The sequence below is a fragment of the Odontesthes bonariensis genome, chromosome 4 (assembly GCF_027942865.1).
Source record: "Odontesthes bonariensis isolate fOdoBon6 chromosome 4, fOdoBon6.hap1, whole genome shotgun sequence".
NCBI lineage: Eukaryota > Metazoa > Chordata > Actinopteri > Atheriniformes > Atherinopsidae > Odontesthes > Odontesthes bonariensis.
Window position 1 is genome coordinate 11,830,084 of NC_134509.1, and position 26,636 is coordinate 11,856,719.

The 26,636-nt window shown below is 41.1% G+C and overlaps 3 protein-coding genes across 6 annotated transcripts; 1 reads left to right on the forward strand and 2 right to left on the reverse strand.

Annotated features, from left to right (window-relative positions):
* Nucleotides 1-327: 327 nt before the first annotated feature.
* aptx (aprataxin) lies at nucleotides 328-4,204 on the reverse strand. 3 transcript variants are annotated; one of them, XM_075462968.1, is made up of 7 exons: nucleotides 3,994-4,196; nucleotides 3,500-3,546; nucleotides 3,115-3,387; nucleotides 2,944-3,003; nucleotides 2,630-2,856; nucleotides 927-1,030; nucleotides 328-821 (listed from the first exon to the last, which is right to left on the reverse strand). In XM_075462968.1, exons 1-7 carry the CDS (start codon nucleotides 4,121-4,123, stop codon nucleotides 667-669), a joined length of 996 nt encoding a protein of 331 aa, XP_075319083.1. In that variant the 5' UTR covers nucleotides 4,124-4,196; the 3' UTR covers nucleotides 328-666. The 3 variants fall into 3 exon arrangements, with proteins under 3 accessions (XP_075319083.1, XP_075319084.1, XP_075319082.1); XM_075462969.1 differs by lacking the exon at nucleotides 3,500-3,546 and having other exon boundaries at nucleotides 3,115-3,270; nucleotides 3,994-4,204; XM_075462967.1 differs by lacking the exon at nucleotides 3,994-4,196 and having other exon boundaries at nucleotides 3,500-3,987.
* A 2-nt stretch (nucleotides 4,205-4,206) lies between these two features.
* Nucleotides 4,207-13,377, forward strand: dnaja1 (DnaJ heat shock protein family (Hsp40) member A1). 2 transcript variants are annotated; one of them, XM_075462966.1, is made up of 9 exons: nucleotides 4,209-4,323; nucleotides 5,440-5,591; nucleotides 5,685-5,877; nucleotides 8,030-8,134; nucleotides 10,176-10,403; nucleotides 10,490-10,604; nucleotides 10,886-11,001; nucleotides 11,251-11,351; nucleotides 11,640-13,377. In XM_075462966.1, the coding sequence occupies exons 2-9, from the start codon at nucleotides 5,460-5,462 to the stop codon at nucleotides 11,871-11,873; spliced, it is 1,224 nt and encodes a 407-aa protein (XP_075319081.1). In that variant the 5' UTR covers nucleotides 4,209-4,323; nucleotides 5,440-5,459; the 3' UTR covers nucleotides 11,874-13,377. The 2 variants fall into 2 exon arrangements, with proteins under 2 accessions (XP_075319079.1, XP_075319081.1); XM_075462964.1 differs by having other exon boundaries at nucleotides 4,207-4,323; nucleotides 5,440-5,877.
* Nucleotides 13,378-14,031: 654 nt separating this feature from the next.
* LOC142379262 (WD40 repeat-containing protein SMU1-like) lies at nucleotides 14,032-26,255 on the reverse strand. The gene is made up of 12 exons (XM_075464400.1): nucleotides 25,998-26,255; nucleotides 24,547-24,757; nucleotides 24,306-24,458; nucleotides 24,101-24,217; nucleotides 22,840-22,962; nucleotides 22,253-22,372; nucleotides 21,929-22,045; nucleotides 21,612-21,739; nucleotides 17,250-17,376; nucleotides 16,968-17,129; nucleotides 15,693-15,845; nucleotides 14,032-15,519 (listed from the first exon to the last, which is right to left on the reverse strand). The coding sequence occupies exons 1-12, from the start codon at nucleotides 26,243-26,245 to the stop codon at nucleotides 15,421-15,423; spliced, it is 1,758 nt and encodes a 585-aa protein (XP_075320515.1). The 5' UTR covers nucleotides 26,246-26,255; the 3' UTR covers nucleotides 14,032-15,420.
* Between the last annotated feature and the right edge of the window lie 381 nt (nucleotides 26,256-26,636).

The window sequence follows — 26,636 nt, forward strand, 5'->3', positions numbered from 1 at the left end:
GCTAGCAACAGAAGTATAATCATAAATATGGAAACAACTGGTATTACCATGGCAATAGCTGAGACGGAAGATGTGATCACCAAAACTCACAGATTTCATGAGAATTAGTGGGGAATTTGATCATGGTAGAACCCACTAAATTTTCAGTGCAGGTTGTGATCACTTTTGTTAAAACGGCAAACAGAAGACAAACTCACTGAGAGCTCTTCCTCAACTGTTGCTGTTCCATTTTTTATGTCCTCAATGCAAATAAAGTTTTCAAAGCTTAGCAGGAGATTGTTGTTCTGTAATAGTCACTGAAAATGGGGAAAAAAAGAGGATCCCATATGAGGTTTCCAGCAAACTTTTTTATCTTTAATTCTGAACGAAAAAACAGTGCTTACATTTATTAAAACATATTCAAACATCAAACATCTTTGAAAATGTAAGGACAATAAATGCAATCTTTCTGACTTCACTATCTGGCAGAAAACTGATGTAGAATGATGAACAAATATATACTGACCTATCACTAAGACATGAGAAAAGGTGAAAGAGGGAAGATGGAGCTAACACCTGTGACCTATATTGTGTTCCCTCACATAAGGGAACACTAAAAAAGCCAAAAATGCACTTCACTGTGCTAGAACCCGTGAAACTCTGAAACGTAGGCTTTTGTTCACAATGTTATCTGGGAAAGTGAGACTTCAGGTGCTCCTTCAGAGCAGGTATCGTTGACAACTCTTTGCGACACACATGGCAGCGGAGAGGCAGTTTCAACAGCTCACTGGTGCCTTCTTTTACGGTGACCTTTCCGTTTGTTTCAAGCATTTGAATGACATCTGTTGGAAGGAAAACACAGTGTTTCACAGCCATCCTGACAAATCTTCCTATGTCGTGAACTACATATCAAAACAAACAACAACAAAACTCCAATTTGCTTTTACCGTGAGACTCCATGAAATAGTCTGTTGTAAAGGAGTTCCAATGCTTTTTGTTCTTTAAACACGGAGAGTCAAAGTCTTGGCTTATCACATGGAGGTGAACGTGACTGTAAGAGAATGTGAACGGTACAAACATATTTGTTAGAGGTGTGAACACCGCTGTGAAACTCATGCCTAAATTTCTTTAAGGCTCATATGTTTGCCACTAGGTGGCAGTAAAGTGTGAAGCTTATAGTTACAGGTACTCCAGAAACAAGGGGAGGCCACATAATAAAGCAATAGAAATTATTTTTACTTAACCACGCGTGGCCTGGAGGTACCCCTTTCACACACAATGACAAATTAAGTGCAACTTTCATTAAAGAATACATGACTCGAGCAAAAAGAAAATAATATTAAAAGATTATTTTTAATAGATAGCAACTTTTAATCTATTCCCTTTTCATTTTGAACAGCAGCTACAGTAAGAATGGCAACTTAAGGTTCAGTTACAAGTAGTGGAAAATACAAAGTGAACTAATGGGCCAAGATAATTTTTTGGAGGAAAAAGAGAAAAAAAGAAAGTTGTCACACGCAAAATCACGAACTGAGCAGTTCACATCAAGAAGAAGAATTGTGAACCCTGGACGACCCCCAAGCTCCAAATTCATATTTTTGCCATTGTTTCTAAGCCACACTGAAATTTGGACTGAAGATCCTCAAAATGCCAACAAATAGTTTGCAAGAAGCCTTTGCTGAATGTTTCACAGTTATCGACTTAACAATATGAAGAACATGAAAGATTATCTTCTCCAGGTGTCACTCTCCTGCAGCCAAAGTTCGGTTCAGTGTCCAACGAAGTCCAATTATAATCAACTGCTTCTATTAAGCTATGTGAAATGGAAATGCAGTGTTATTGAAACTAATGGAGCAATAGGCTCAAAAGGTATCAAATGTTGAAAATTGTGTAGAACTTTTGCTAATGAAAGCTTTTTGGCAGAGCTGTAGCATTAGGTTCCATAAGAGAAGAATTCTGCTGAAATAAATACCTTGTTAATAAAACCACTTAATGTAATATAAAAGGTACAAAAGCCTTTGCTTCATTATATCAGCAATAAATACTTTCCTATGAAATGTTTTGTGAGAACAAAAAAATTAAATCGCTCAAAAATACTTCAACAGTGTTTTTCAACCCTAAAAGGTATATGGAGTAAAATCTGTGGCATTTGAGTTCTTACTGCTGGACGAAATAACTAAGAAAAATCTTTTACTCTTTCTAAATCAGTCCATTGTTAGTAAATCACTCTGTGAGTGGAAAAAGCTCAGAGACCTGACAATCAAAAGTTCACATCAAATCATGGTTTGTGGCAGAGCTTCAGCATTTGGCAAAGGTCTAATGAAGTTTACAGACGTTTTCAAATAGATCTTGTTAAGGAGTCTGTAACATGAACGAGGAGACTTCAAGAAACTGGCATTCAATGAACCCTTTACTCTTCTTTGGACAGAACGGACATTCAACAGCTTTAAAACACTTTTAGTGACACTGTGAGTTTCAGTTGAGCTGGAGCTCTGAAAGCATAAGATCTGATGCCTGAAATCATACAAAAATAATTCTAAATACAAAACAATCCAGGTTGCCATAGCAGGAAAATGGTTTGCACAACTGTAAACAACGCCAATGAGGTTCGTGTCCGTGTAACAGCTCTTACATAGTAATAATCATTTACCTCATACTTGGGATGGCGTGGTAACCTGTGCGGAAACGTAGTGAGGCAGAGTCTGGACACTGCTGAACCATGCGGTCAGCAACCTGCTGCATGTGTTTCACCAGATCACAGTGCTCTTCGTGTAAAGCCTTTAGACTGGGAATAGACTGCCATGGAAGGACTAGCCAGTGGTAGCGAGCTTTGGGGTATTTGTCTTTAATCACAACAACTTTATCATCCTTGTACACCTAAACAAACAAAAAAAAAAGGTGTTATTTAAAGCTCTGACTTTTTAGCATCACTGCAATCATAAATCCTTCTCATGGAGCAGCCACCTGCATCTTGGGATCTTGCATTGAAGTCTTCAGGCCTTGGCTCCAATGTCCAACACTTTCCTATAACAGATTTCAGTCAACAAGTCTCTGTATAAAATACCAATTGCTACAGATAATCCATGCTTCAATCATCACATAATAGAACATTTGAAGTGTTTTATTGTTTCTTACACTTGTTTTTGTGGCTTCTCCAACACCGACTGAGTCCTTTTCCGTTTGTTTTGCCACTTTCATAATCTGAGCCTCTTTCTGGCTTTTGCTGTCTTCTAAAGCCGTCTCTCTTGGTCTTTTGGTGCCACTGTTGTTCCCAGTTGGATCCTCTTTGAACTGGACGGTATATGGGTAAAGCTGATTGACAACATGAAGCTGCTGTCCAGGCTTTATTTTGACCTCATTGCCTTTACCCACCACCACAGAGTCTACAGAGGTGGGGTTTAGGCCCAGCTTTAAGAATAAAGATGGGAGATAGGACACTTTAGATTATGGGTATTTAATAAAGTTGAGCATTGTCCTGCTTTATTCATTTTTTATTTTTTTTTATTTTACTTTATCTTACCTGTTTAACTTTGACATAACCTTTGTTGCATTCAGCTGTCAGTTGCACTGGTTGGGAAGTGATATTTGAAAAGGTTAAAGTTTGTTTTGAAAAAAAAAAGAAGTGCCTTTTACATTTCTGTAACTTCAACGATACAAACATGTGTAAAATAAAATGTGTGGTGCGACTTCTGCACCTGACCTGACTAAAAAGAAGACTAGAGACGCATTTTAAAAACATCTGACACAAATGAAACACTTTTCTCTTTGACAGAATAGGTCTCCCCTTGCCATGCAGCCAAATTAAAACATTAAAATTAAATAGTTAATTAAATTAAATAGTTCGGCAGAAAAAATAAATTACATCAATATCGCATTGAAACATTGCGTCAGCATGTATTACTTACACTACATGGCATTTAATTTACCTTACTGATAGAAATGTTTTGTGCTTGCTCGCTTTAAAATTTGAGCTACTTGCTAGCAGCGTAGCGTACTGAAGTTTAATGTTGTTACCTTGCTGCCGAGAGCATTTCTTGTCTTTAATTGTCGTTTCTGGGCCTCGACCCACGACAACTGTGTGTAAATGAGGCAACTGAATGGGTTTGTGGTGACCCTCCTCGTTGATAAGCCAACAAGTTGGCATTTTATCATTTTATGAAGCTTTTCTGGATTTAGCAACGCGCCAGAACAGTCCACATTTGATGACTTGTCTCTAGTTTCGTCGCAGAGAAATGACGTAGGAGGAATCGAGGACTGTTGTTGCGCGGTAGAGGCGAGAAGATTCTGGAAGAGTCGCTGTGAGCTGAAGTCTTGTGAGGGCTCTAAACGTTGTCTTCATAGAAGGTTTGGAAAAAGTAATTATTGGTACATGTTATATTCATAACAGAGTCAAATAGAATTTGTTGACCAAAGGCTGGGTAAACAACTAAGCTAGCATTTTTAGCCTAAGCAGGGCCAAGTAGCTAAATTAGCTACGTAGGGCCCGATATGTTCCAGTTTGTGTCCCTCACGCAAACACTAGGGTGGTAGAGGCAACTTTATCCATTGTATTATGTTTCAATTAATTTGCCGAAGACGTTTGAAATTCATCAGAGTCGTTGGAAACATGTTCCTTCCTACCCATAAATGTTTTTAAGCCTTTAAAGACTCTGAATCATCTGGATGGGAAACATTCCGTTCACTTAACATTTTAAAACAGTTTCAACTGGCTCATGAAAGGGAAACCTCTGCATAGGTAATACAACGAAAATGGCCCCCACCTGGTCCTGATAAGAAACAGTCGCTTCTGATAGAACGAGTTATTTCTGATGGTTTATTTTTCTGAAGCACATTTTTTAATTTACTTGAAATGCTTCTCGGAACTATCTGTCATTTCTCGTTTTTCAAGACACAAAGGGGAGCTTATCTACTCTGGAATGAAGCAGATTTAAATGGATCATGCTTACATATACATAACCCATTCTTTGTTACATCACTGATTATATGTGACTTTAATGAAGGGCCCATTAGAACTATTTCCGTAGCGTTTTCCAAAAAATTAAACCCACTGGGAACAGGTCGGAGATATCAACGTCATCGTTTCTTGTCTAAGCTTAACTATTAATCCTCTGTCTGCCAGAGTTAAAACCATCAGCTACAAATAAACATACATTTTATGCTCAGGTCAGACTGGAGGACCCATTTATTTATCCATCTATTTATTTATTTATATATTTATTTATTGTGACTTTATTTAAGCCCTAATGTCACATATGAATACTTTTACATTTACTCATCACATAACTTGCAATTGCTTTTCATCAAAATTCTTACCATAGGACTAACATGCAGCCAAAGACCATGTTTTTTGTTTTTTTACATTAGATTTTACAGATGTTTAGTAGCTTTAGTTGATTTAGTAGTAGTTGGAATCACTATTTTAGCACTGATTTTATACATATATTTCTTTTTCTTTCCCAGGTTATCCATCAAGACAAAACATGGTCAAGGAAACAGGCTTTTATGACACATTAGGTGTTAAACCGAACGCAACCCCTGATGAATTGAAAAAGGCGTATCGCAAGCTAGCCTTGAAATATCACCCTGACAAAAATCCTACAGAAGGAGAGAAGGTAAGTGCCTTCCCATCACCTTTTTGTAAACAGTATCTGCATTGTCGGAGATGTCTTTTGACCCTGTTGTTTTGTTTTTGTTTTTTGCTTAAGTTCAAGCAGATCTCGCAGGCGTATGAGGTGTTGTCAGATGCCAAGAAGAGAGAACTGTATGACAGAGGAGGTGAAAAGGCGATAAAGGAAGGAGGAACAGGAGGTGGTGGCGGTGGTGGAGGTTTTGCATCGCCCATGGACATCTTTGACTTGTTTTTTGGTGGAGGCAGTCGGATGCACAGAGAGCGGAAAGGTAGGCGAGCGTTCAGAAAATAAGTGGTGGGCTTAGATATTTTGTAGGGATTATGAAATGTCCCTACAAAATTCAAAATCTCCCCAAATATGAAATCATGAAAATTTAGTGGTTTGTTTGATGAGGCAAATTTTTCTCTGATTTATATCTTCAGGCAGATCCAATTCAGTTGAGGAGGAAGTTTCAGTGTTAGACTTTCTGTTTAAATGGTCCTCCCCTGCATCACATTTGATTTATGTGCATCAGTTCTGATTTTTGCCAAGCAACTTAGTTTATCAGTAACAAAATGTACTTGTTGTGTTTAATGAGGCCCCTTTTCATTCCACCAGCAGTTTTTAGTACACTGGGCTCTTTGAATAGGTATGTGCAATCTGAATCTCTATGTTGGTGATAAAGGTCAAGAATGAAGGACATTGTGACATCTCGCAACTCACATTGCTAAACCATGAAATTTTGAAGGGCCTGCTTTATAGCTGGTGTTTGGATTCCACAAACTATTTCACATGATGAAAATTGGCATTAGTTTTAAAATCTTACAGACTGAATCATGAAGTAACTGTCCTCTCCAAATGTTTCTAGTCCAGATCGTGCAGTTTAACTTGAGAAATGATTCAGTTAAATTATTTATTTTTTTTGTTCTAAAATGAAGAAAAAGTTCAATGAACGTTTGTCAAGGTGTTGAACGGTGCATCGATAAAATCTTGTCAGAAGCAAACTGAGCTTTGTCCGTGTCACTATATGAAGTTCTATGATTGTCTTCAGATGTACTATCATGATGATGTAGTACTGTGGACAACGTCCGCCACTAGGGGGCAGTCCTGATACAGACAACAGGTGGAGCTATGGGCAGAACAGATGAATGGATAAAAATGGTTCCTGCCAGTGATGCACCCACAGTTGGGTGACAGGATTCCCTTACCCTGTTGTAAATATGTTGACACATGTATCTTATAAGGCCTGAAATCAACAAAAATCAGTTGTAGTTACTGAATGGAGAATTTCAAGGTACATCATGCTGTGTTGCAAGTTGGGACAAGAGTGCCATGCTATTAAATGAACCTTTCCTGTGTCTGCTACAGTGGTTACCTGGTTAAGTTTTGTGCGTTATGAAATTGGTCAAAAAAGAAAAATGAAGAGTGGAAGAGATGGACAGGGGAAAATGGAGAGAGAACGGGGAACAGCTTAGGCGAGGATTAATTGCAATCCCAAAGAAGAACAAAATTCTAAGTGAGGGTTTGGTCTTGGCTCTATGGTGGCCAATCCATCCATTTTCTATACTGCTGAATCCGTCGGTCGGGTCGCGGGGGGGCTGGAGCTTATCCCAGCTGTCAATGGGCGAGAGGCAGGGTGGTACACCCTGGACAGGCCGCCAGTCAATCACAGGGCTGGTGGCCAATCCGTGTGTGACAATGTTGTTTTCGTTGTTTCAAGCACTTGTTCAGTCGGAGCAAATGAATCGTGTGAGCTGACTTGATTTGTTTCGGGCACATGACACTAAACTGAACCTGGACCTGACCATTGGATCCATCCGCAGATCATTTGCTTAGTCAAACTCAGGCGGTGACTTCTTTTTGGCCTGGCTATGTAGATCAGTATGCTGGACTGCATCAGTAACACTGGGGCATTACATCTGCCCACATTTCAGTACAGGATAAATTACTTGTGTGATCTGAGTGGGAGCACTTTTTTCTTTCTTTTTTGAATGATAGAGATCCAATAAAGGTCATGAATAGTTCCACAGTGGCTGGGTGCAAGAACTTCCAATACACTAGCCAGTGATCAGATCAGATCCTCTGCATCCAAACCTAATTTTGATCTCAGTTATTTACCAAAATAAGTGCCAAACTTACAAAAGCATTTAGCTGTAAGTTAATTTTTAGCATGACATAGGCAATGGCTTTTATCATTTTTATCAGTCACATTATTCATGAGAAACATTGAGTAAAGTCTTGGGCCTTGTTAAAAACATGTATTGTTCTTATTGCAATGAGCACATTTGTCAGCATTTGTCATGATAATTAACATTATTTGTGTTGTGTTATGAGGAGATGGAGACCTAAGCCTTTTCCCAGTCTTATGCTAGAAACTGTATTTTCAAAAAACAGTGATATGTCTGCCAATGTGATGTTTTCTTTGTTTGTTTTCGATACAGGGAAGAACATTGTTCATCAGATTACAGTGACTTTGGACGATCTTTATAATGGAGCAACAAGAAAACTTTCTGTACAGAAGAACTGTATTTGTGAAAGATGTGAAGGTACGTCTTTTGCTCATCCAAGTTACTTGTTTTAAAAGCCGTTGTTGCATATGAAGAACTGCAGCCCTAACAATTTTCCACACATCTTCAAAGAAGAGCTTATTGTGAGAACACAAACGCCACCTTGGACTGCTTGTACAGGTCACCGTAGTAAAATCCAGACCCAAATCTCCGCTCATTTCTTTCAGTGCTCATGTCTGAAAACTGCCTTGTTGCCTTTGTGTTAAAAGTAGCATAAAAATGTTGCCGTTAAAAACAAAGATCAAGTCACTTGTCAGAAATGTAACATTTTTCATCAGAAGTCCCCTTTCACTCAGTCCCAACACGAGAAGCAACATCCATGTTGATCAGAGAATAAGTTTCTGATTAATCATGACATGTCTGAGACTCAAATTACCCACCAGACAAATGATTATGTAGTGATGTTTGATGAAGTGATTATAAACCTTTGCAAGCGAAGACCAGTTTCCTTTATCGGTACATGCAGTTGCTGAAAGTGTTGAAGTTTGTTGCTTGTTTGTCTTTAGTGTAAGTTAGTGTGTCTGCTGCTGAAGCTAAGCTGCAGCATTTATACATTTACACCTAAAAGTGGTCAAATTTTGTCACTGTTCACCTTCCTGCTTTCTACACAAGCTCACTAAAAAGGATGTTTGTGTGAGGCTAATGGCCTCATTTAATCTACAGTTTGACCTGTGTGTCACCAGGCTGCTGGAGAATGAGCTTTCCTTTCCCTCAGCCTCTGAAATATATCCCAACTTCACCTTTGGCAGAGTCTATGAAACATCTGAACAGCAGGAATGTTTTCAGCTCCCTATTCAGCAGCATACTCGTCAAAACACACACACACACACACACAGACAGCTTGTTATCCCAGTGAAAGGTTGAGGCTGCCTGCAGCACTCCCCTGCTCCAAACAAACTGTGTGCCTTCGCAGCACTCAAGGTTAACTGGATTTGACAAGTAGATAATATGCCAAGGCCTCACTGGCTGCACGTCACACTTTCTAGATAAATGAAAGAGTTTTGGTTGGAACAGGCTGAAAAAATGATCATAGCAATTAATGGATCAGCAGCCTTTCAGGCTGATGGAAAGAGAGAACGTTTTCATTCAGGTCTTAGTTTTAGTCTCTGAGCTGCCTGTGAGTTCTCCCTTCCTCCCAAAGGCATTATTAGTGTGTAGCCTCTGTGACAACAGCTTCAACCCACTCAAACATTTCCGACTGAATTTGACAGGAACAGGCTGAGGAAAAGCAGAGAGAGAGCTGAGAATCTGAATCTGTGACTTATTTTTCCCCCCAACGGCATGTGCAGCCATCGGCAAAGAAGTTGAAAATTAGTGAAGGAATCCATCTAGTTTAGAAAGAAACTATGATTTGATACAGAAGACACATTAAAAGACAAGATATGAAAAAGTAGAAAAATCCAAACTGTTGGGATGTTTTCTAAAAGTTTTAAATGAATAGCTGAAAGCAGTTGATGGGGGGGTAATCGACAGTAAATCTTAACTGAAAATGATAGCTGGATTGGTGAGTTTAAGTGTTCAAACTGTCAAATCGATCTAAATCCTGGCAGTTAAATCGTATGAAGGAAATTTGAACTAGTTGATTAAAAAATTAGATTAGATTATTTTGGATTCCAACAGAGCTTAACTGTATGACTGTCATCTTGTCAATGATCACAAAAAATCTCGTTACTTTGGAGGCAACGGACAAACAGAGACACATACACAAAACAGATTCAGCACAGTTGATGACTCACTCAGGCACTGCAAGCTTTCGAAAATAAAGTGTAGGGAAGTAGCTGCGAGCTGCCCTTTAACTTGTAGATGCAGTCTTAATTCCCCATCTTTTTTGTCTTTGTTGAATTGATGAACCGTACAAACCTTGACCTCGAGCAATTGTGAAGCCGCCGCACGAAAAAACTGGAACATGAGCTTTGTCGCGATCGTTGACCACATTTACGTGTACAGCAATATTTCATCATTGGCACAAAAATGACATTATTGTCATCCACATTGCTGACGGTTTTATCTCCCCTGATAGGTCGTGGGAGTCGCAAAGGAGCTGCTCAGACGTGCCTGTCTTGCCACGGCACAGGAATGCAGGTCCGCATGCACCAGCTGCTACCTGGTATGGTACAGCAAGTGTCTACCGTGTGCCACAGCTGCCAGGGACAAGGACAGAGAATCAACCAGAAGGATCGCTGCAAAGCGTGTGGAGGAAGGAAGATTCTGCGGCAGAAGAAAATTTTGGAGGTCCACATAGACAAAGGTGAGAGAGAAGTGAGAATTTCTATCCGTCTGTTTCACAACGAATCGGTTAAAGCATCGTGTGACGTCGGGACTTGACTGTCACAGGAATGAAAGACGGCCAGAAGATAGTTTTCCATGGTGAGGGAGACCAGGAGCCAGGACTTGAATCGGGCGATATCATCATTGTCTTGGACCAGCGTGAACATCCACTTTTCACCAGGTCAGAAAATACACTGCCGTCACCTGTGCCGATTGTTGTAGTGGTAGTATGAGTCCAGCTCTAACAAAAAAAAAAACATGCAAGCAACAGACACTCTGTACACCAGGGTTGTAATGTGTCATTGTAATTTAATGCAGAAGTTGGAAAAGTGTCTAAACGAAATTAGAGGGAAGGGAAAATTTTAAGTCAATATTTATGAGGAGCAGTGCAAATGTGCAGCTCACCCTTAATATAAGATTACCTGTGCGAGTTGTTCACCTTGTTTTTGCTGCTGTCGGCAGGAGAGGAGAAGACCTGCTCATGTCCATGGAGTTACCGCTGGTCGAGGCTTTGTGTGGCTTCAAGAAGCCCGTTCAGACAATGGACAGCAGAACTCTCCTCATCACGTCACATCCAGGTAAGACGAATCACTCACCGCTCAGCTGCAACTCCACTGGTGATCAGGTTTTTTTTGTTTTGGTTTTTCCAGAATTCTGTTTATAATAAATAGTACAAAGCCTTTTTTTTTTTTTTCTCTCAGATGACTGATTTTAAATGACAATACATAAAGATATAAGATGACATGAGCATGAGTGCATTTATTATGGAGTCAGAGTCTCATCATATTTCTCGGGTGTCTACCACTCTGTCATACTTCTAACCGCAGGGGAACTTGTCAAGCCCGGAGACACCAAATGCGTCATGAATGAAGGGATGCCCACGTATCGCAGACCTTTTGAGAAGGGACGTTTAATTATTCACTTTACGGTAAGACGTCCTAAAAGCCTTTCCACTACCTGTCTGAGTTTTCTTTTACTTAAATTAGTAAAGTGCCATTGAAAAGCACAAAATGTCTATCTTCTCTCATATGCTAACAAACCACACGGTCGGCACGCTCATTTGTGTCTTTTCTCGGCTTGTATGCCTGCTTCACCAATACAATACCAACAGCTCGAGAAAGGGATGAGCGTTCATGCAAAGAGGATGATGGCTTAGTGCTGCGCTGCCATGTATACACAACTCTGGTAATAAATGCTTTGTGGTTGCTATCATTAGGTGGTGTTCCCACCAGCCAACTTCCTCCCCAAAAACAAGCTGAAGGAGCTTGAGCGCTACCTCCCAGCGAAGACGGATGCAGAGCAGCCAGACAGTATGGATGAGGACCTCTACATCTACGCCGATCTGGAGGACTGTGACTTAGAGAGCAGGCGACGACACAGGCATCAGTACTACTACATGGATGAAGACGACTATGCCAGCACTGGTGGCGTTCAGTGCCAGACATCTTAAATGGACAAACAGCAGGCCTCTGCCATTTCCAGAACCTTCATCTCTGATGCAAAGCACCTTTTCTTTTTTTTTTTTGGAAGTTTGTGCACTTTTTCATTCCGTTTCTTTATTAGTTTGAAATTTCTTCCAAGCCAAATTGTAAAAAAAAAAAAAAAAAAAAAATGTGTCCCAGTTCCCTGCTGATTTATTTGAAACAGTTTTGGGGGGTGGAGCAGCGTTTGTTGAAGGTCCAGGACTTGATCATGGGATTCCTCGTCACCTCTGGGACCTTATTATCTTTTTTTTTTCCAATCACACTGTGGTTAAATACGAGGGCTGGCGTCACAGAAGCTTGCATGGAAATACAAACGTGTTGACTTCCTGCTTTTATTGCTTACACACTAAAACAGATGCCAATAATGATTGACAAAAAAAAAAAAAAAGACCTTTTTATATAGTATTACTTAATTGGTGGTTGTGACCTTCTTGCTGATTACTCATCCAATCTGTTGTGTTTAAGGTCCCAAAGTTAAGATGGTGGTCAAGGGGAATGTGCATTGAAACTTTATCTGAAACATTAACGCTGGCTTACCCTTTCAAGGGCTATTTTGTAGACAGTTCTAAACAATCTTGACAATGTGACTGGAAGATGTGCGTTTAGAGGGAAACAATTCTGATTCATACAGGGAAGCATTTAGGTTGAAGCCACTAAATTGTAGATTAATTAAACTAATATTTAGATTTAGTTTAATATTTCACCTTCTGATTTTAAGTCGGTTGTTTTTGGGTGACATGTGTCAGCTGAGTCTGTGTGTTTTTTAATGTGTAATTATGTCATTTTTGAAAAGTTTTGCAGGTGTTTAAAAGAAAAGAAGAAAAAAAAGCCCCTAATGCCTTGAGAGCGCATATTTTTGGCACACCTTGGACAATTTCAGGATGAATGCTGCTGCTCTTGTTGCATGATATTATAAATAGTGTTTGTAAAGACACCAAAAGGTTATAAAGTGCCAACTTGTACCCTCGATGTATAATGAAGAGTAGATGATGATGTGATGTTGGAATTTTTTTATTTAAGAGTTCAGTTATGTCTTTATAACACCTAAATCTGGGATTTAAAAGGCGATTCACAGTTGAAAGTTGATGGGTTTTGGGAACACAAGCTATTCATTGTGTCCTTTTCATATTTGTCACGCCAAATGGAACATGGGAGGCTATGGAAGGAGTTCAAATTGGCAACGCTGAATACCTCGCTGAAGTGTCTGCCTATTTCAAAGCCTTATCATAACTTGAAGTAACTCTGTGATGCAGTTCTTTCTTTTTTTCTTTGCTTTTGGTAATAATTATTGCCTTGGATATTGTTCAATGAGATCAACACTTCTTGATAGCACATGTGAATTTATACATCCTCCAAACGTCAGGGGGTTAAACTGAAATAACCGTTTTCGAGTTCTTAATTTAACTTTATCCATGTTTGGACCAATGATGTTTGTTGTCATGTTTTCTTAATAAATGTCATTTAAGGGTCTTTCTAAATGAACGCGTGTTCATTCCTGAGTGACGTTTATTTCTATTGCTTAGAGAATCACTAATAATGACAAGTACAGTGACAGTTTTCTGTTTTAGCTGCACTTGGTGCGCGTTTAAAGGTTGGAAGCTGCAGCACTAGCTCTGTCCTGTGAGCGAGTCTGTTTTTAGTAAACAGTCAGATGTTCTGGAGCAGCGTCCTTTGGACAGACGAGACCTGTGTGAAGACGCTTTGAAAACCTAACGCAGTACATCGACACAAACGCCAACTGTCGAGCATGGTGGCGGAGGGGTCTTGATGTGGGCTTGTTTTGCAGTTACTGAGTCAACTATGAACTCTGCGTACCGACGTATTTTAAAGTCAAACGTGAGGCCATTTGTCTGACGTCCAAAGCTTGGCTTAATTTGGTTCACGCAACAATTATCTCAAACACAGCAGCAACAAACAACAAATGGCTGAAGAAGGATGAGAAGAATCATCAAGGTGTCACAATGGTTCAGTCAAAGTCCAGATGCTCTGGTTTGAACTTAGGAGAGCTGTGCATAAACACATGCACGGAAATATCGATTGCATGCATTCCAAAATCTCTCCCCAATGACTTAAGAGACTGATAGCGTCAGAAAACTATCATTATTCAGTACTGTCTAATAAATTGTGAGAACAAACTGATATTAAAATGAGTTAGCTTGAATATTGTACACAAACACCGGCAACTTTGAATGTTTTTGAGTTTACTGACAAGTGTTTTTTCCTGCACCTTACAGTCAAATATACACCATAATGAACCAGAAGATACCAAAAAATAGAGTGCAATGGCCTAACACTGCTATGATAGATTATACAAGTAGGTACAAGTAATAAATACTGGCAGTAGGCGAATCTGTTACCTGCAGGCATATTTGTCCCAGTGATGCACAGGAACACTAACGACACTAAGATGATCAGATCAAATACACACGGGACACGGAATGTCTCACTGGAGCTCCACTGAGGCTCATCATCATGCATATTGTAAAGGAGTACAAAAAAAGTTATTGCAGAGCCACATTTAAACGGTGAAACCGAGGTAGCATGCAGGGAACATGTGGAGCAAAGCAGGGTCGTTACATGAAACTTACAAGATGAATAGAAACCAAAGCTGACAAATGTTTAACAATATTTAGTCATGCCCAAACAAGAAGCTTTTTTTTTTTTTTTCTTAATTGTAAATATCCTTACAACAGTTCTTCCTCGGGCATATTCCTGTCTCGTAAAGACAAAAGAGGTCAGACGAGAATGGGACAGCATTCCTCTCCCAAAGGTCCAGCAGCTGGTCTCCTCAGTTCCCAGATGTCGATAGACTTGTTAAAAGAAGAGGGGACACACAGTGGAAAACATGGCCCCGCCCGAGCTTTTTTCTTTTTAGATGAGTTTCTGCCATCAAAAACAAAACACTTCCAACATTTGATGTTTCCCCAAGCTCTGTTGTCAATAAAACATCGGCTTACGAGACTCACGAATAGCATCGTGTTTCTACTAGCATTGTCCAAACTCTTTTGGAATTGGGGATGTAAGTAACTGATGCGACAGCTTCCAATCCAATGTGAGTTCACACAAGGACATAAAAAGAATAAATAGCAGGGAATGAAAGGAAAAAAATGTTGTTGGTTATGGTCGTTAGTTTGATTTGCGTAGAGAGAAAATATAAAATAGTGACAGCTGTTTCATTTTGCAAAGAGAGACTTAAAACGTACCTCTCCTTCTTGTGTCAAAAGTCCGATTCTGGACCTTACAAACAGCTGTTTTTGTCCCGTAGGAATCAACACTGGCCCAAAAAATGAAAAAAGAAAGAAAAAAAAAGTCCTGCAAGCGGTCCAAAAGAAAAGATCTGACTTTAACTTCTTCACACTCAATGAAGATTTGGAAAATCCATCTGATAAGGAGGCCGGTGTGACGTGATCAAAAGCTCAGGTTTCTACAGGGACAGCGAACTGCAACTGACGCATCTGTCTCTCAGATGTGAACATCTGTCTAGTTCCTCGACATAATGGTGCAGGACACAGCTCAAGGTTTCCATAGCCTTAGCAGGCCGTCCTCGCTGTATGTGGCGATCAGGTTCTCGTGTGGGTGGTGAGCGATGCCAATCACGTCTTTCTCGTGAACCTGTGGGTGCAGAGGCACACAGATCACTACACATTCTCATATTCCCCTTAGCCTCCCTGTTTCTTTACCGTCCGCCCTAATGGGGCCCTACTCAACAGTGAAACAGCAGAATGAGGAGATGGAGAAACACTTCTTCTCAAAGGTAATTATCAAGTGTTAGCAGCGGAGCTTACAGTCAGCTTTTTCTCCAGCCTCCCTGTGGTATAGTTGAAGCAGTACAGCACTAAGTCTTCTCCCACACAGTAGATCCACTCCCCGCGGGGTGACAGGGTGCAACACACAAAGTGTGCTCCTTCTGTTCGGTCTGAGCTGAAGGTCTTAACGGTCTGTGGAGGAACATGGAAGGGCATTAAGCAAGCTATGAACACATTCACGAGTTGTATCAGTATGTATCAGATGTAAATCACGAGTACTGAGTATTACAAAATATCAAGTTAGCTGGTGAACGTTAAAGGTGCTGAGAGGCAGATTTGGTTACATTTTGTGGGATCCAGAGGCAGGCGTTTTCCCCTGTTTTCAGTCCTCATGTTAAACTAGGGTGACCATATTTTCATTTGGGAAAACCAGGACACCTTGGAGCGGACAGGGGGGGGGGGGGGGGGGGACTCTGTTCCCATGCATATGGAGGATGATGCTGCTGCTTTAACAATATTATATATTATATTATATATTATATTATATTATATAGCCTATTATTATTATAATATTATCATTATTTATGTCTGTGGCATGCGCTCACTTAACATAGGCCTACCCAGTCCTACAATAACAAGATATTTACAGTTGGTTTTGCACACTGTGCACAAGGCTTCCCATTTGTCTCGACCCGGTCTGAAAGCGGGGAAACTCTTTTGTAAATCGTCGGTAAACGTGCATTTGCGCTTCGGCATGTTTGTTGCTTGCCTACTGACAGTCACGCTGTCTACATTCTGATTAAGAAGGCTGCCTGCACAGACGCGGGTCAGGGATTACGTCACACGCAGCACCGTGGGCAGGGCCCTGTAAATTTAATGGTCCAAAGAAGGTCATTTAAAAACCAGGACATTTCCTCACTTTCTAAAAAAAATCCGGGACGCCCGGGACAGGACGTGAAATAAATACGGACGTTTGGTCACCCTATGTTAAACTACCAGCTGCTGCTGGCAGACTCATGCAAGCGCCGACATGGGAACAGCTGACTCTTAAAAAAGAAAAAAAAAACCTGTGATTGCTTTCACAGCAGGAATAATTGGTTAATTAATTTTCGGCTGATAGGAGGTATACAAGCCATTTTAGTAATGGATCCCTTTGGTGACTCCTGTCGAGGAGCACCAAACATTCAGCCGTTTCCTTCCTCTGAAACTGACAGCTTTGATGGATTTGTGTGTCCTAACGAAATGAGCTCAACATCTTTGGTTTTTTTGCAGTGCCGTTTAAAACACAACACCAGTGCATAACAGCTTGCTCACCTGACCACGCATGCTCATGACGACCACTGTGTCGGAGTGATTGCAAACTACAAAGTGCTCGGGGTTTTGGGGAAGAAGAATCACGTTGTTGACGGGGACGTCTGACGTTGGTGACAGCGATTTGAACGTGTGAATGCACTCGCAGGATTTTGTGTTCCAAATCTGAAAGAAAGAAAAAAAAAACACACAAAGAATAGTTTCCAGGTTGCTCTGTTTTCACAGCCCTCTACCAGCTGCACGACAAAATGAACTTTAGCTGCACTTTATTCATGCAAATTGTACCTTGACAGTGCCATCAGATGAGGCGCTGATGATGTGAAATCCATCTCGAGTAAAAGATGCATCATTGACAAATGATGAATGGCCACTCCACTCCTTCAGTGTCTTCCCTGACCTCAGTTCATGGACTCTGAAAACGTTATTGTCGAATCATTGAGTGACATGAAGGACATTGAAATCAAATAAACAGCAGTGCTGACTCATTTTGATCAAGCCCTTCGTTTGACTGGAAGAAGGGATTGTTCTTGGGAGCAGACAAAACACACCGCTGAGCTGCTGATGTGTTATTTTTAAGCTCCTGGTGTGTGACTGGGCGCGGATTAGCTACACCATGACAAAAGGCCTCGCGCTTTGCTGATTCACTTCACGTCTCGGTGGATGATTTAGTGTTTGTAAAGAAATCTCCAAGCTTGTGGGGGAACACGTTGCAGCTTTGTGCCTGAGCACATGATGCCTCGGCTGCACCCACCCACTCACAGCACATGTGCCTCCAACACGGCAGAGAGGCTCAGCCCACACCACACCCCCCAGGAGTCAGAAATAACACTCCAAATCAGGGTTGCCAACTTTTCCAAAAACCTTGGAGTGAGATTTCAGCGGGTCATTTGGCGACACTCATCTCAGAAGTTGTTCCACAGTACAGAGATATATATGTGTGTATATATATATATATATATATATATATATATATATATATATATATATATATATATGTATGTATATATATATGTATATATGCGTAGATATGATGAAGATACATTTATACATTTTATGAATATGCAATAGTGCAGAGTGTGGGGCCTTCCTCTAGAAAATTTTGCATTTCTTAAATGCAATTTCTTCCATTCTAGTCCATTTTAGGGTGACTAGTTAGGCATGGCAAATCCTAAATTGACTTGAATCGAATAACACTACATTGCTGTACTGAGACAGCGCTGCGTTACCAATCAGATTTCGCCTTGGCAGACCGACGTCACTGACGTACCGACTGACGTAATGACAAGCCGTTTCCAGCGAATCAACAGAGAGGGAAGACACTCTGCTGTGGTCCAATCATGAGTTTAAGCATTCGGAACGAGAGTGAAAAAAATCAACACAGAAAGAAAAAATGATCTAGCGTGAGATTTCTTTGTTAAGTGTGAGAGCGTGACACTAAGCCTGAAAGAGTGAGTGTCACGGCAGATGCGTGAGAGTTGGCAACCCTGCTCCAAATGAAGGGGATTCAGGGTGTGCAAGAGAGAGGGGAAGAGAGGGAGAGACAGCCATGTACTTAGAAGGCGCAGCAAAGAATGAACGGCTTAGCTAGCTAGCTTAGCTATGCTCTTTTTTTTTTTTTTTAGTGTTGCTGTGGAACAGTGCGGGGCAAGACAACTGTCAACTCTGACACTAGACCCCACGCCAGAGCTGGGCATAGTTAGTTAACCAGCCAACACCGGTTCTGATCTGGTCAGGTCTGGTTAGATCCAGTCTGATCCAGTTTACTGAGTTCTATGTGCTCCAGACTGCAGTTGTGGGGGTGTCAAAGAAGTTCAGGTTTGTAAAGGCAAAGCTTTTGAATATCAGCTAAAATAGTATTCTTTTTTTTCCCCCCATTATATTTATGTTTTAAGTTTTTAACATTTTCTATTTTTTTACACATATCAGGACATAACGAGAAATCAACAGGTTCTTTCCAGGTCGACCCAATGACTGCAGGGTGTAAAGGCTATGTGGCTGAAAAACAAGCCCCAATCATTATCCTCCACCACCAGCTGGCATGAGAGCGTTTGTGCTGATACGCTCTGTCGCTTAAACCACATCTCCACTTCGGCCCAAAGGACATTGTTCCAGAAGTCTTGTGGTTTGTTGAGGCGCAACTTTACAAACCTAAGCCGTGCTGCCATGTTCGTTTTAGCAAGAGGAAGCTTTCTCCTGCAATCTTTCCGAACAAGCCGTAACCCTTCAGTCTTTTTCTAATTTTACTGTTATACGTCTGAGATGTAGCTCCTGGATTTTTTTGGGGGGGGTGGTTCAGGTTTTTTGCAGTTTCTCTGAGCACTGCATGGTCTGACATCGGCTGAACTTGCTGGGGCGTCCACACCTGGTAATACTGGGAACGTTTTTCCATTGTGACTAATCTTTCTCCCTGTAGAATGATAAACCCCAAATAGCTTGGAAATGGCCTTATAACTCTTCTCAGATTGATGAGCAGCAACAAATGCTTCTCTGATTTCATTGCTGATGTCTTTCCTCCATGGCATTGTGTTACTCATCTGAATGCTCCAGGCCAGCAAACTTAATCTTCTTCTTTTGGGCGTAATGGCAGCTGGTATCCTCAAAGTTGCTTTACTGCCATCTTCTGGAGCTGTCTCTTCTACTATTAACCATCTTCCTCCATGTTCCCCACATCCAAAAGTCAAAATGCTTTTAAAAGAAGTCTCGCTCATCCTTGCTCTGCTCCTCCCAGAAATCATAGTATATCTATCTTTTTAATATACTGTTGCCATTCGTTAAAAAAAAAATCTCCCTTTTGACCAAAATCCTGTCCTCTGACAAAGATAATCTACTCCTTGCTTCTCAACAGCTTGTTTAGCTAACTTATCCACCCCTCTCTTTTCATGGGATGCCACAGTGAGCAGGGATCCACATAAACTTGATCTGTTTTCCTTGTTTAATTACTCTAGAGTACAATACAAAAAATTCATACAATAAATCAGTTTCATTGTTGTTCCCACCTGATCTTACACTACACAATGCAGCCATAGAGTCATTACAGAGAATCGTCCTGAGCCATACTCTTGTACCTGTTGTAATGCCATAATTAAAGCATACATTTCTACACTGAGATGATTTGTTGGCAGTTTGATAAGCACAGCTTCACACCCGTATCACTGCTGCTGCACCTGCCATATCTGTTGTTGGGTCAAAGCTTCTGCTTTTATAGAGGTGCTCTCACCTGCTGGTGATCCATTAATCATGTGTTTAGTTTTTCAAACAGAGCTTCTACGTTTTGGTTTAGTTTCTGCTGAATAAAGTCCTGCAGTGTAACAGGAACATGCATTGTTCATCTAAGATTGTATTCACCACATTTTAAACCTGTGAGGGACCAGATGATTTGCTGCTATGTCCTGATATGTAAAACTAGATTTGAAAGGTGCACTTTCTAACAATCCATCAGATTGTTTGTTACCCAGATTGTTATCTCGTCACTCTTGCATGGGCATTCCAAAGACAACCTAAAAATGATAACAAGCTAACAGTAAAATATGTATGAACTGACTGATGCCTAAATACATAATAGAAAAATCCTAAATCAGAGAAGATCGATCGCTGTAAATTTACCTGATTCCTAATAGATTTTCATTAAAGACACTAGAAACATACCCTGGAGATTGTAATGATGTAATAAAGGGAACATGTTTAGTCAAATTAAATTGCACAGTAATTGTAACTTTGCATTTCATGTCTGTATTCACCTTCTCTCTCAATGATCTTTTATTGCAGTGATGGAGCTTGTTTTTTAGTTTTTTTTCTGAGAGTGTGGGGGAGGCTCAGCTTTATTGTTCTGAGCAATAAACCCACCGAGACTAAATTACTTCAAAGTAATACAGTTACCTTTGAAAAGTGAGGCCTGAACATTGTTTTGTTTTTAAATAGTTGTCCTAACCAAAGAACAGACTTAATCAGTTCAGGTAAAACTTGCCTAACAGACAACAATGGAAACATAAAAGGGTAAAAAAAAAAAAAAAAAGAAAAGACAAACGCACACTTTTATGAACACAACAGTGGGACGTTTGAAGGAAGAAGGAAACTAGTAATTCCTCTTTTTTTTTTACATGTCTCCCACCCACTTTCTGCATTTTGTTAATCTGCTGTGCGGATGTAGAAAAAGAACTTACTCCCTTCCTTAAGCTGAACTGACGCCTGTGCCTGCACCTTCCAAACGTTTGTGAATCATGTCTGAGGTCAGTAAAATCCCTGCTTTCCTCCCACTGGAGACCAGCTCACTTCTGCTCAAATAAGACTCCACAATAAATAAATGGAATAAAGCTCCTGCCATATGTTTTATTATATCTCTGCACACACACAAGCACGCACACCCACATGTGCTGTTGCCCTCATATTCTGTTTCATTTCTATTTAGCGGTTACTTCTGTATTTCAGTTTCAAGTTTCCTTCCATTGTTTAATGTTCAATTTTATGCAATTCATTGTGCTTTAAGTGCACCACATTAAATACACAAAGTTACTGTAAGATTACTGTATAAATCAGTAAGCTCTAAGTAAATCCTGTTCAGAATCACTTGTCTGCACAACATATATACATCTGAAGTCTGCAGCGTGCTCACTGTACACAGGAAACAGGAGAACATCGAACATATCTTACCTGATGGTCTGGTCGAAGGAGGCACTGAGGATGTGGTTGCTGTCGTTAGAGAAGCTTAGACAAGTCACACCTTTGTTGTGAGCACGCTCAAACCGGCGCAGGCAAAAACCACTTTGGATCTTCCACACCTTCCACATTAACACAAACACACGCAAAAAGACATTTTGGAAGAGAAGTTGAATGAAAATAATTAGTAATATGGTAGTAGATCTGTTTCCATCCACTGTAGACGAGATTGAGTATTTAATTAGGAGACATTTGAAGGCTAATTATCTTCACAGGTACATTTATTTTTTTTTTAAATCCACACATCTAACCTTTAATTTGCCATTCTGGGCTCCAGTGGCCAATAGATCCGAATGCTGACTGAAGCACATACACAGCACAGCATCATCCATCATCATGAAGCTGTCTTGGGCCTGATACTTTAAGTCCTAAATCATTTACCCAATTATACACACATGAAAAAGGAAAAATAATGTCATGAGGATAAGGTTTTGTTATGACCTGGCAGCATTGAAACATGCTTCAAACAGTAAATGCAAACAACAAAAAGACCAATAACATGGACAGTGAGTAATTTGTAATGGATTTGGAAAAAATCTCAGTGGTTCGGGGGCCTGATATAAAAAAATACGTACCTTGCTAATTTTTCCAGTGTAGCAGTTCCAGACCTCAATAAGGCCGTCCACTGAGCCAGTGATCAGATACTTTCCGTCAGGTGAGAAGCGGGCACATTCCACATGTGAGCGGCGTCCAAACTGCACATTTAAAACACACGTAGTTATTAATATTTTGGGAAAATAATGCGCTTTCTTATATGACCTGCAGCCTACAGTTCAGATGTGTTGGGAATGAGATCACTATTTAATATCGGGTGCCCTCGGAGAGACATTAAGTTCTCCAGTGGTCTGCTGCTGCGTGGGCTGACCATTCTCACTTATCACTTTGGCACAGGAAAGCAATGATGAGCAACTACTGCGGCTCCATCTGGAAGCCAGTGATGAGAGACTAGAAGAGGTGCCTTCAGGTGAATAAAGCAATTACTTTGGGGTGTTTGCATGTGTGTGTGTGTGTGTTGCACTGTTGAGCAAGAAAACAAAAACCCACAACAAGTTCATACTCACTAAATGGGCTCTAACTACAAAGTGTAACTGTGGAAAACACCGTTGCATTGCAGAATACCGTCATGTGCCATCTTACATTTGGAGCAGTCTGCGTTATGTACCTTTATGTGACGGTATAGCTGTGTTGGAAAGCTCTCTTTGGCAACGTGTCGCTCTTTGCTGCCAGACGTATAAGTGGTCGTGTCCGGAGAGAGGAAACCCAGAAACGGCTGTCTTCTCATGGACTGCAACACAGATTAGTAACAGTCACCACAACGCATGAAGTGGGAGTGGTTATTTTCATCTATCGATGTCATAAATCCAAACAACATCATGAAAATTAAGAAAATTCTGATTCCAATATTAAACTTAAATCTTCTAAACTGATTTTAGTGAGGTTATTAATAAACAGTAGGAAGTAAGAAAACTGTTAATTGTTGGACTAACAATATAAAACAATTTAATATCATTTAAACTCTATGTTGACCTGCTCTTATTCTATTCATCAGAGCTCTTGTATATGCTTTACAGAATTTCCCTCTGTTTAGCTTTGGCTTGAAAGAATCAATACCAGTTTATGACAGTTTAATGGCACGTTTCCACTAGCTTGCTTCGGCTCGGCTCGGCACGGCTCGGCGCGCTATTTGCGTGTTTCCACTAGCACGCAGTACCTGCAACCGGGTACACTTTTGGTATCACCTCACCCCCGGTTCCAAGCAAGCCGAAGCGTTACTAAAACGTGACGTCAGCCGACTGCCTTCCACTGATTGGCCGATGAGTGTCATCACTTTTCAATACTGTTTTGTCTGGCCGCCAGGAGTCTTCTCTGGCTCTCTTCTCTTGCCTTCTGTGCGACAAAAAGCCACAGGGTGAGCAGCAACACGAGGGCCTCGATGTCCTCCATGCTATCATCCTCGTATGTTGTTGTTGTTGTTCTGGTCGCGCAGCCGTGTTACGACGACCCCGCCCACGTCGAGGAGGCACAAAGTGATACTCGGTTGTAATGGAAGCACAACCAAACCAAACCGAGCCGTGCCGAGCCGTATCGAACCGTGCCGAGCTAGTGGAAATGCGCCATAAGTCCTCCTAAAACGGTGACTTTTCTGTGAATGGCTGGCTTTGCTGAAGCCTGACCAGGAGCGGCGCTCAGGGCTTGTTAGCAGAGTCTCATGCTCCTTCTGGTACAACAAACTGTAATCTGACTAAACTTCCTCATTAGAAATGATAGCAGCATGTCATTACCTGGTTATTTTGTGACTTAACAGTGGATTAAGTCTTCTTCTTTCACATACAATCCTATGAGCAGGTGTCTGTTTGACAAATAAATTCCTTTGCCATGTAATCAGAGTGAGCATTGAGAGGAATATTGATCTGTTTACTCACACTGACTTGCTCCAGAAGCCCAATGAGCCGAGAAGGTGGCACCACACTGACCTCCTTCACTAGAGCCTCAGCTATAGCTCTCCGTCGCTTCTCCTTGCTGCTGCCTTTTGGGTACGCCTGTAGTGAGAATGAAAGGCTGTCACCTTGTAAAGCACTCTTTGATGCAGTTGTTTAACTGTGCAAACCTTTTTTTTTTTTTTCTCACCTCGCGAGGGTCAAAGTAGGAGCATGTTAGCAGGTTCTCCAAGTGGCTGTACCTCTCGGGCTGGGTCTGCTTCAGCATAATCATTGGATCCGTTTGTCTGAGGAGGGAACGAGCTGCACCCACCTCCCTCATTTCAATGAGCTCCATCACAACCTGTTAAATTCACCGTTAATTAGAGGCTACTTTCAATAAAAAGAAAGTCAAGCAAAGAAAATCCTTCGCTGAACAAACAAAGTCTCACCTGCTCATAGAGGTCGATAAGCGTGTTGTCGGGCAACTTGAGAGACTCGATGGCCAGCAGGACAGAGTCCCAGTGGCCCTTGTTTATATCTGCAATAAAGCTGTCAATGCTTTCAACTGTGTTGAGTGAGACAGTGGTTTCCTCCTGTAAGGTGGTCAACGTGCGGTAGAGGTTGTTCTCCTTGAGGTACTGCATTATCAGGCGGATCACACTGCAGAGATGAGAGACAACTGTTAAACACGAGCTGATTATAAGCACAGATTATAGGGATCCATATTATTACATTTTGCTGAAATCCGCCATGCAGATATTTTTAACAATTTCCCGTACAGATACACAGATATATGATCATCAAGCCCCTTCAGTAGTGGCGTTATAGTGTCCTTTCTACTCCAACTTACACAGTCACTTTGCTCAGCGTGGTATTTTACTGTTAAAACATGCCACAGTGTATTCATCTTTTCATGATACCATGGTGCATTCCTAACAGAAAAACTGTCCTCTTCTCAGATGCCCTCACAAATGGCCACAGGCAGTCTGGTACACCACCGTGATGCTTCAGTCAAAACAGGACAAGTTCTCTGATCCCACCTCATGCGGACTTTTGTCCCATTTCAGAGCCATCTGCTGAACATGATTCTGGTGTATTCTATCATCCATGTGCTGTCACTCCATCGCCACAGTGGGACCTTAAGTTGTACGTTTTTTTTTTTTCACCCAAACTTTTGTTCAGAAACTTGCACCGGCTGTTGAGATTAGCACCATCCACACTGATGGTCTGAAACCTTTTACTAAAAAAAAGCAACATTAGCAACATATAATCAATTTCAGCTTGACAGCCATGTACTCTAAGAAAAAAGAAAGAAAACAACACACCTACATCCTCAGCAGGGGCAGAGCGCCTATAGACCAGAAGGGATGGAGAATGGATATTTCTCTCAGGATAATCAGAGATTAAATGGCTCAATGACCCCATATTAGCAGATTTGTAAGAGTGATTTGAACATTACACTGAGCACAATAGACAGATTAATTAGAAATGAAGACTTGCATGGCTAAGATTGGATGGGAGGTTCCACACCAACCTTACAGCCGACACCACAAGGGTGCACAAACTGCATCAAGGGAGAAGACGCAACTTTGGCTTTTTTGACGTTCTTTCATTCATTTTTATGTACTAATTTAAAAAAAAAAGAAAAGAAAAAGCAGCAACAACGCAGCAAAATTAGGCCATTCAGTGAAATTGTGATCTGGAGAGATACAGCTCTCCGATTAACGCATCACACATTCACTCACCTCTGAAATTAAAATCAACCCGATATTCCTTTTGTCCCTACATTCAGCTTCTGCTTTCATCGCCAGACAATCGCAGGAAAGTTAGAATATACTCTCACAGATCATTCACACGCACTTTCTGTACACACTCAAATCAAAACAGAGAGCACCCTTACTCCGCGGGCTCCATCTCCACAGCCATATCCGTGATGTTTTCTCCTGCTGGTGCAGCACCGGACTGTCTGCGAGGCGCTCGCCAAAGCCACGTGAAATCCGTGTGCCGAGGACCACCCACAACACGTGCTTTTTTGTGTCTTGCTTTCTTTTTCTTTTTTTTCCCCTCAGTCCCAACCCTTGTGACTGCCTCTGCCACACTAAGTGTCGGAGCTGCGCCTCCTCCCTGACGCAAACCGAAGCATTCCATGGGATGCTGCAGCTGCATCTCAACAGCAGCATCAGCACCACCGACAGAACCTCATGGCTCACACAGTGCTCACCTCCAGAGATCAACATACAAGGGGGCGGGGGCGTCATTATCCCAATTGCCCATTGAAGGAAAATAGCTCCGTCCCACACATCAGTATGCAGATACAGAGCTGGATGCGTCTGTGCCACATGAGCCGATCACTCCATATATTCATGGTGATTAACAGCATGATTGTCTTTTCCTATAATAACAAACGGTGGGTTTGAAGTGGGTAGTGAGTATGCATCATCTACAATGTCCCCCCTCTTCATTTAGCGTGACTTTTTAATCTACCTGCTTCTGCTCAGCTTAACCATTCATAAACGAGCCTCGTTAATTTACAATCCGC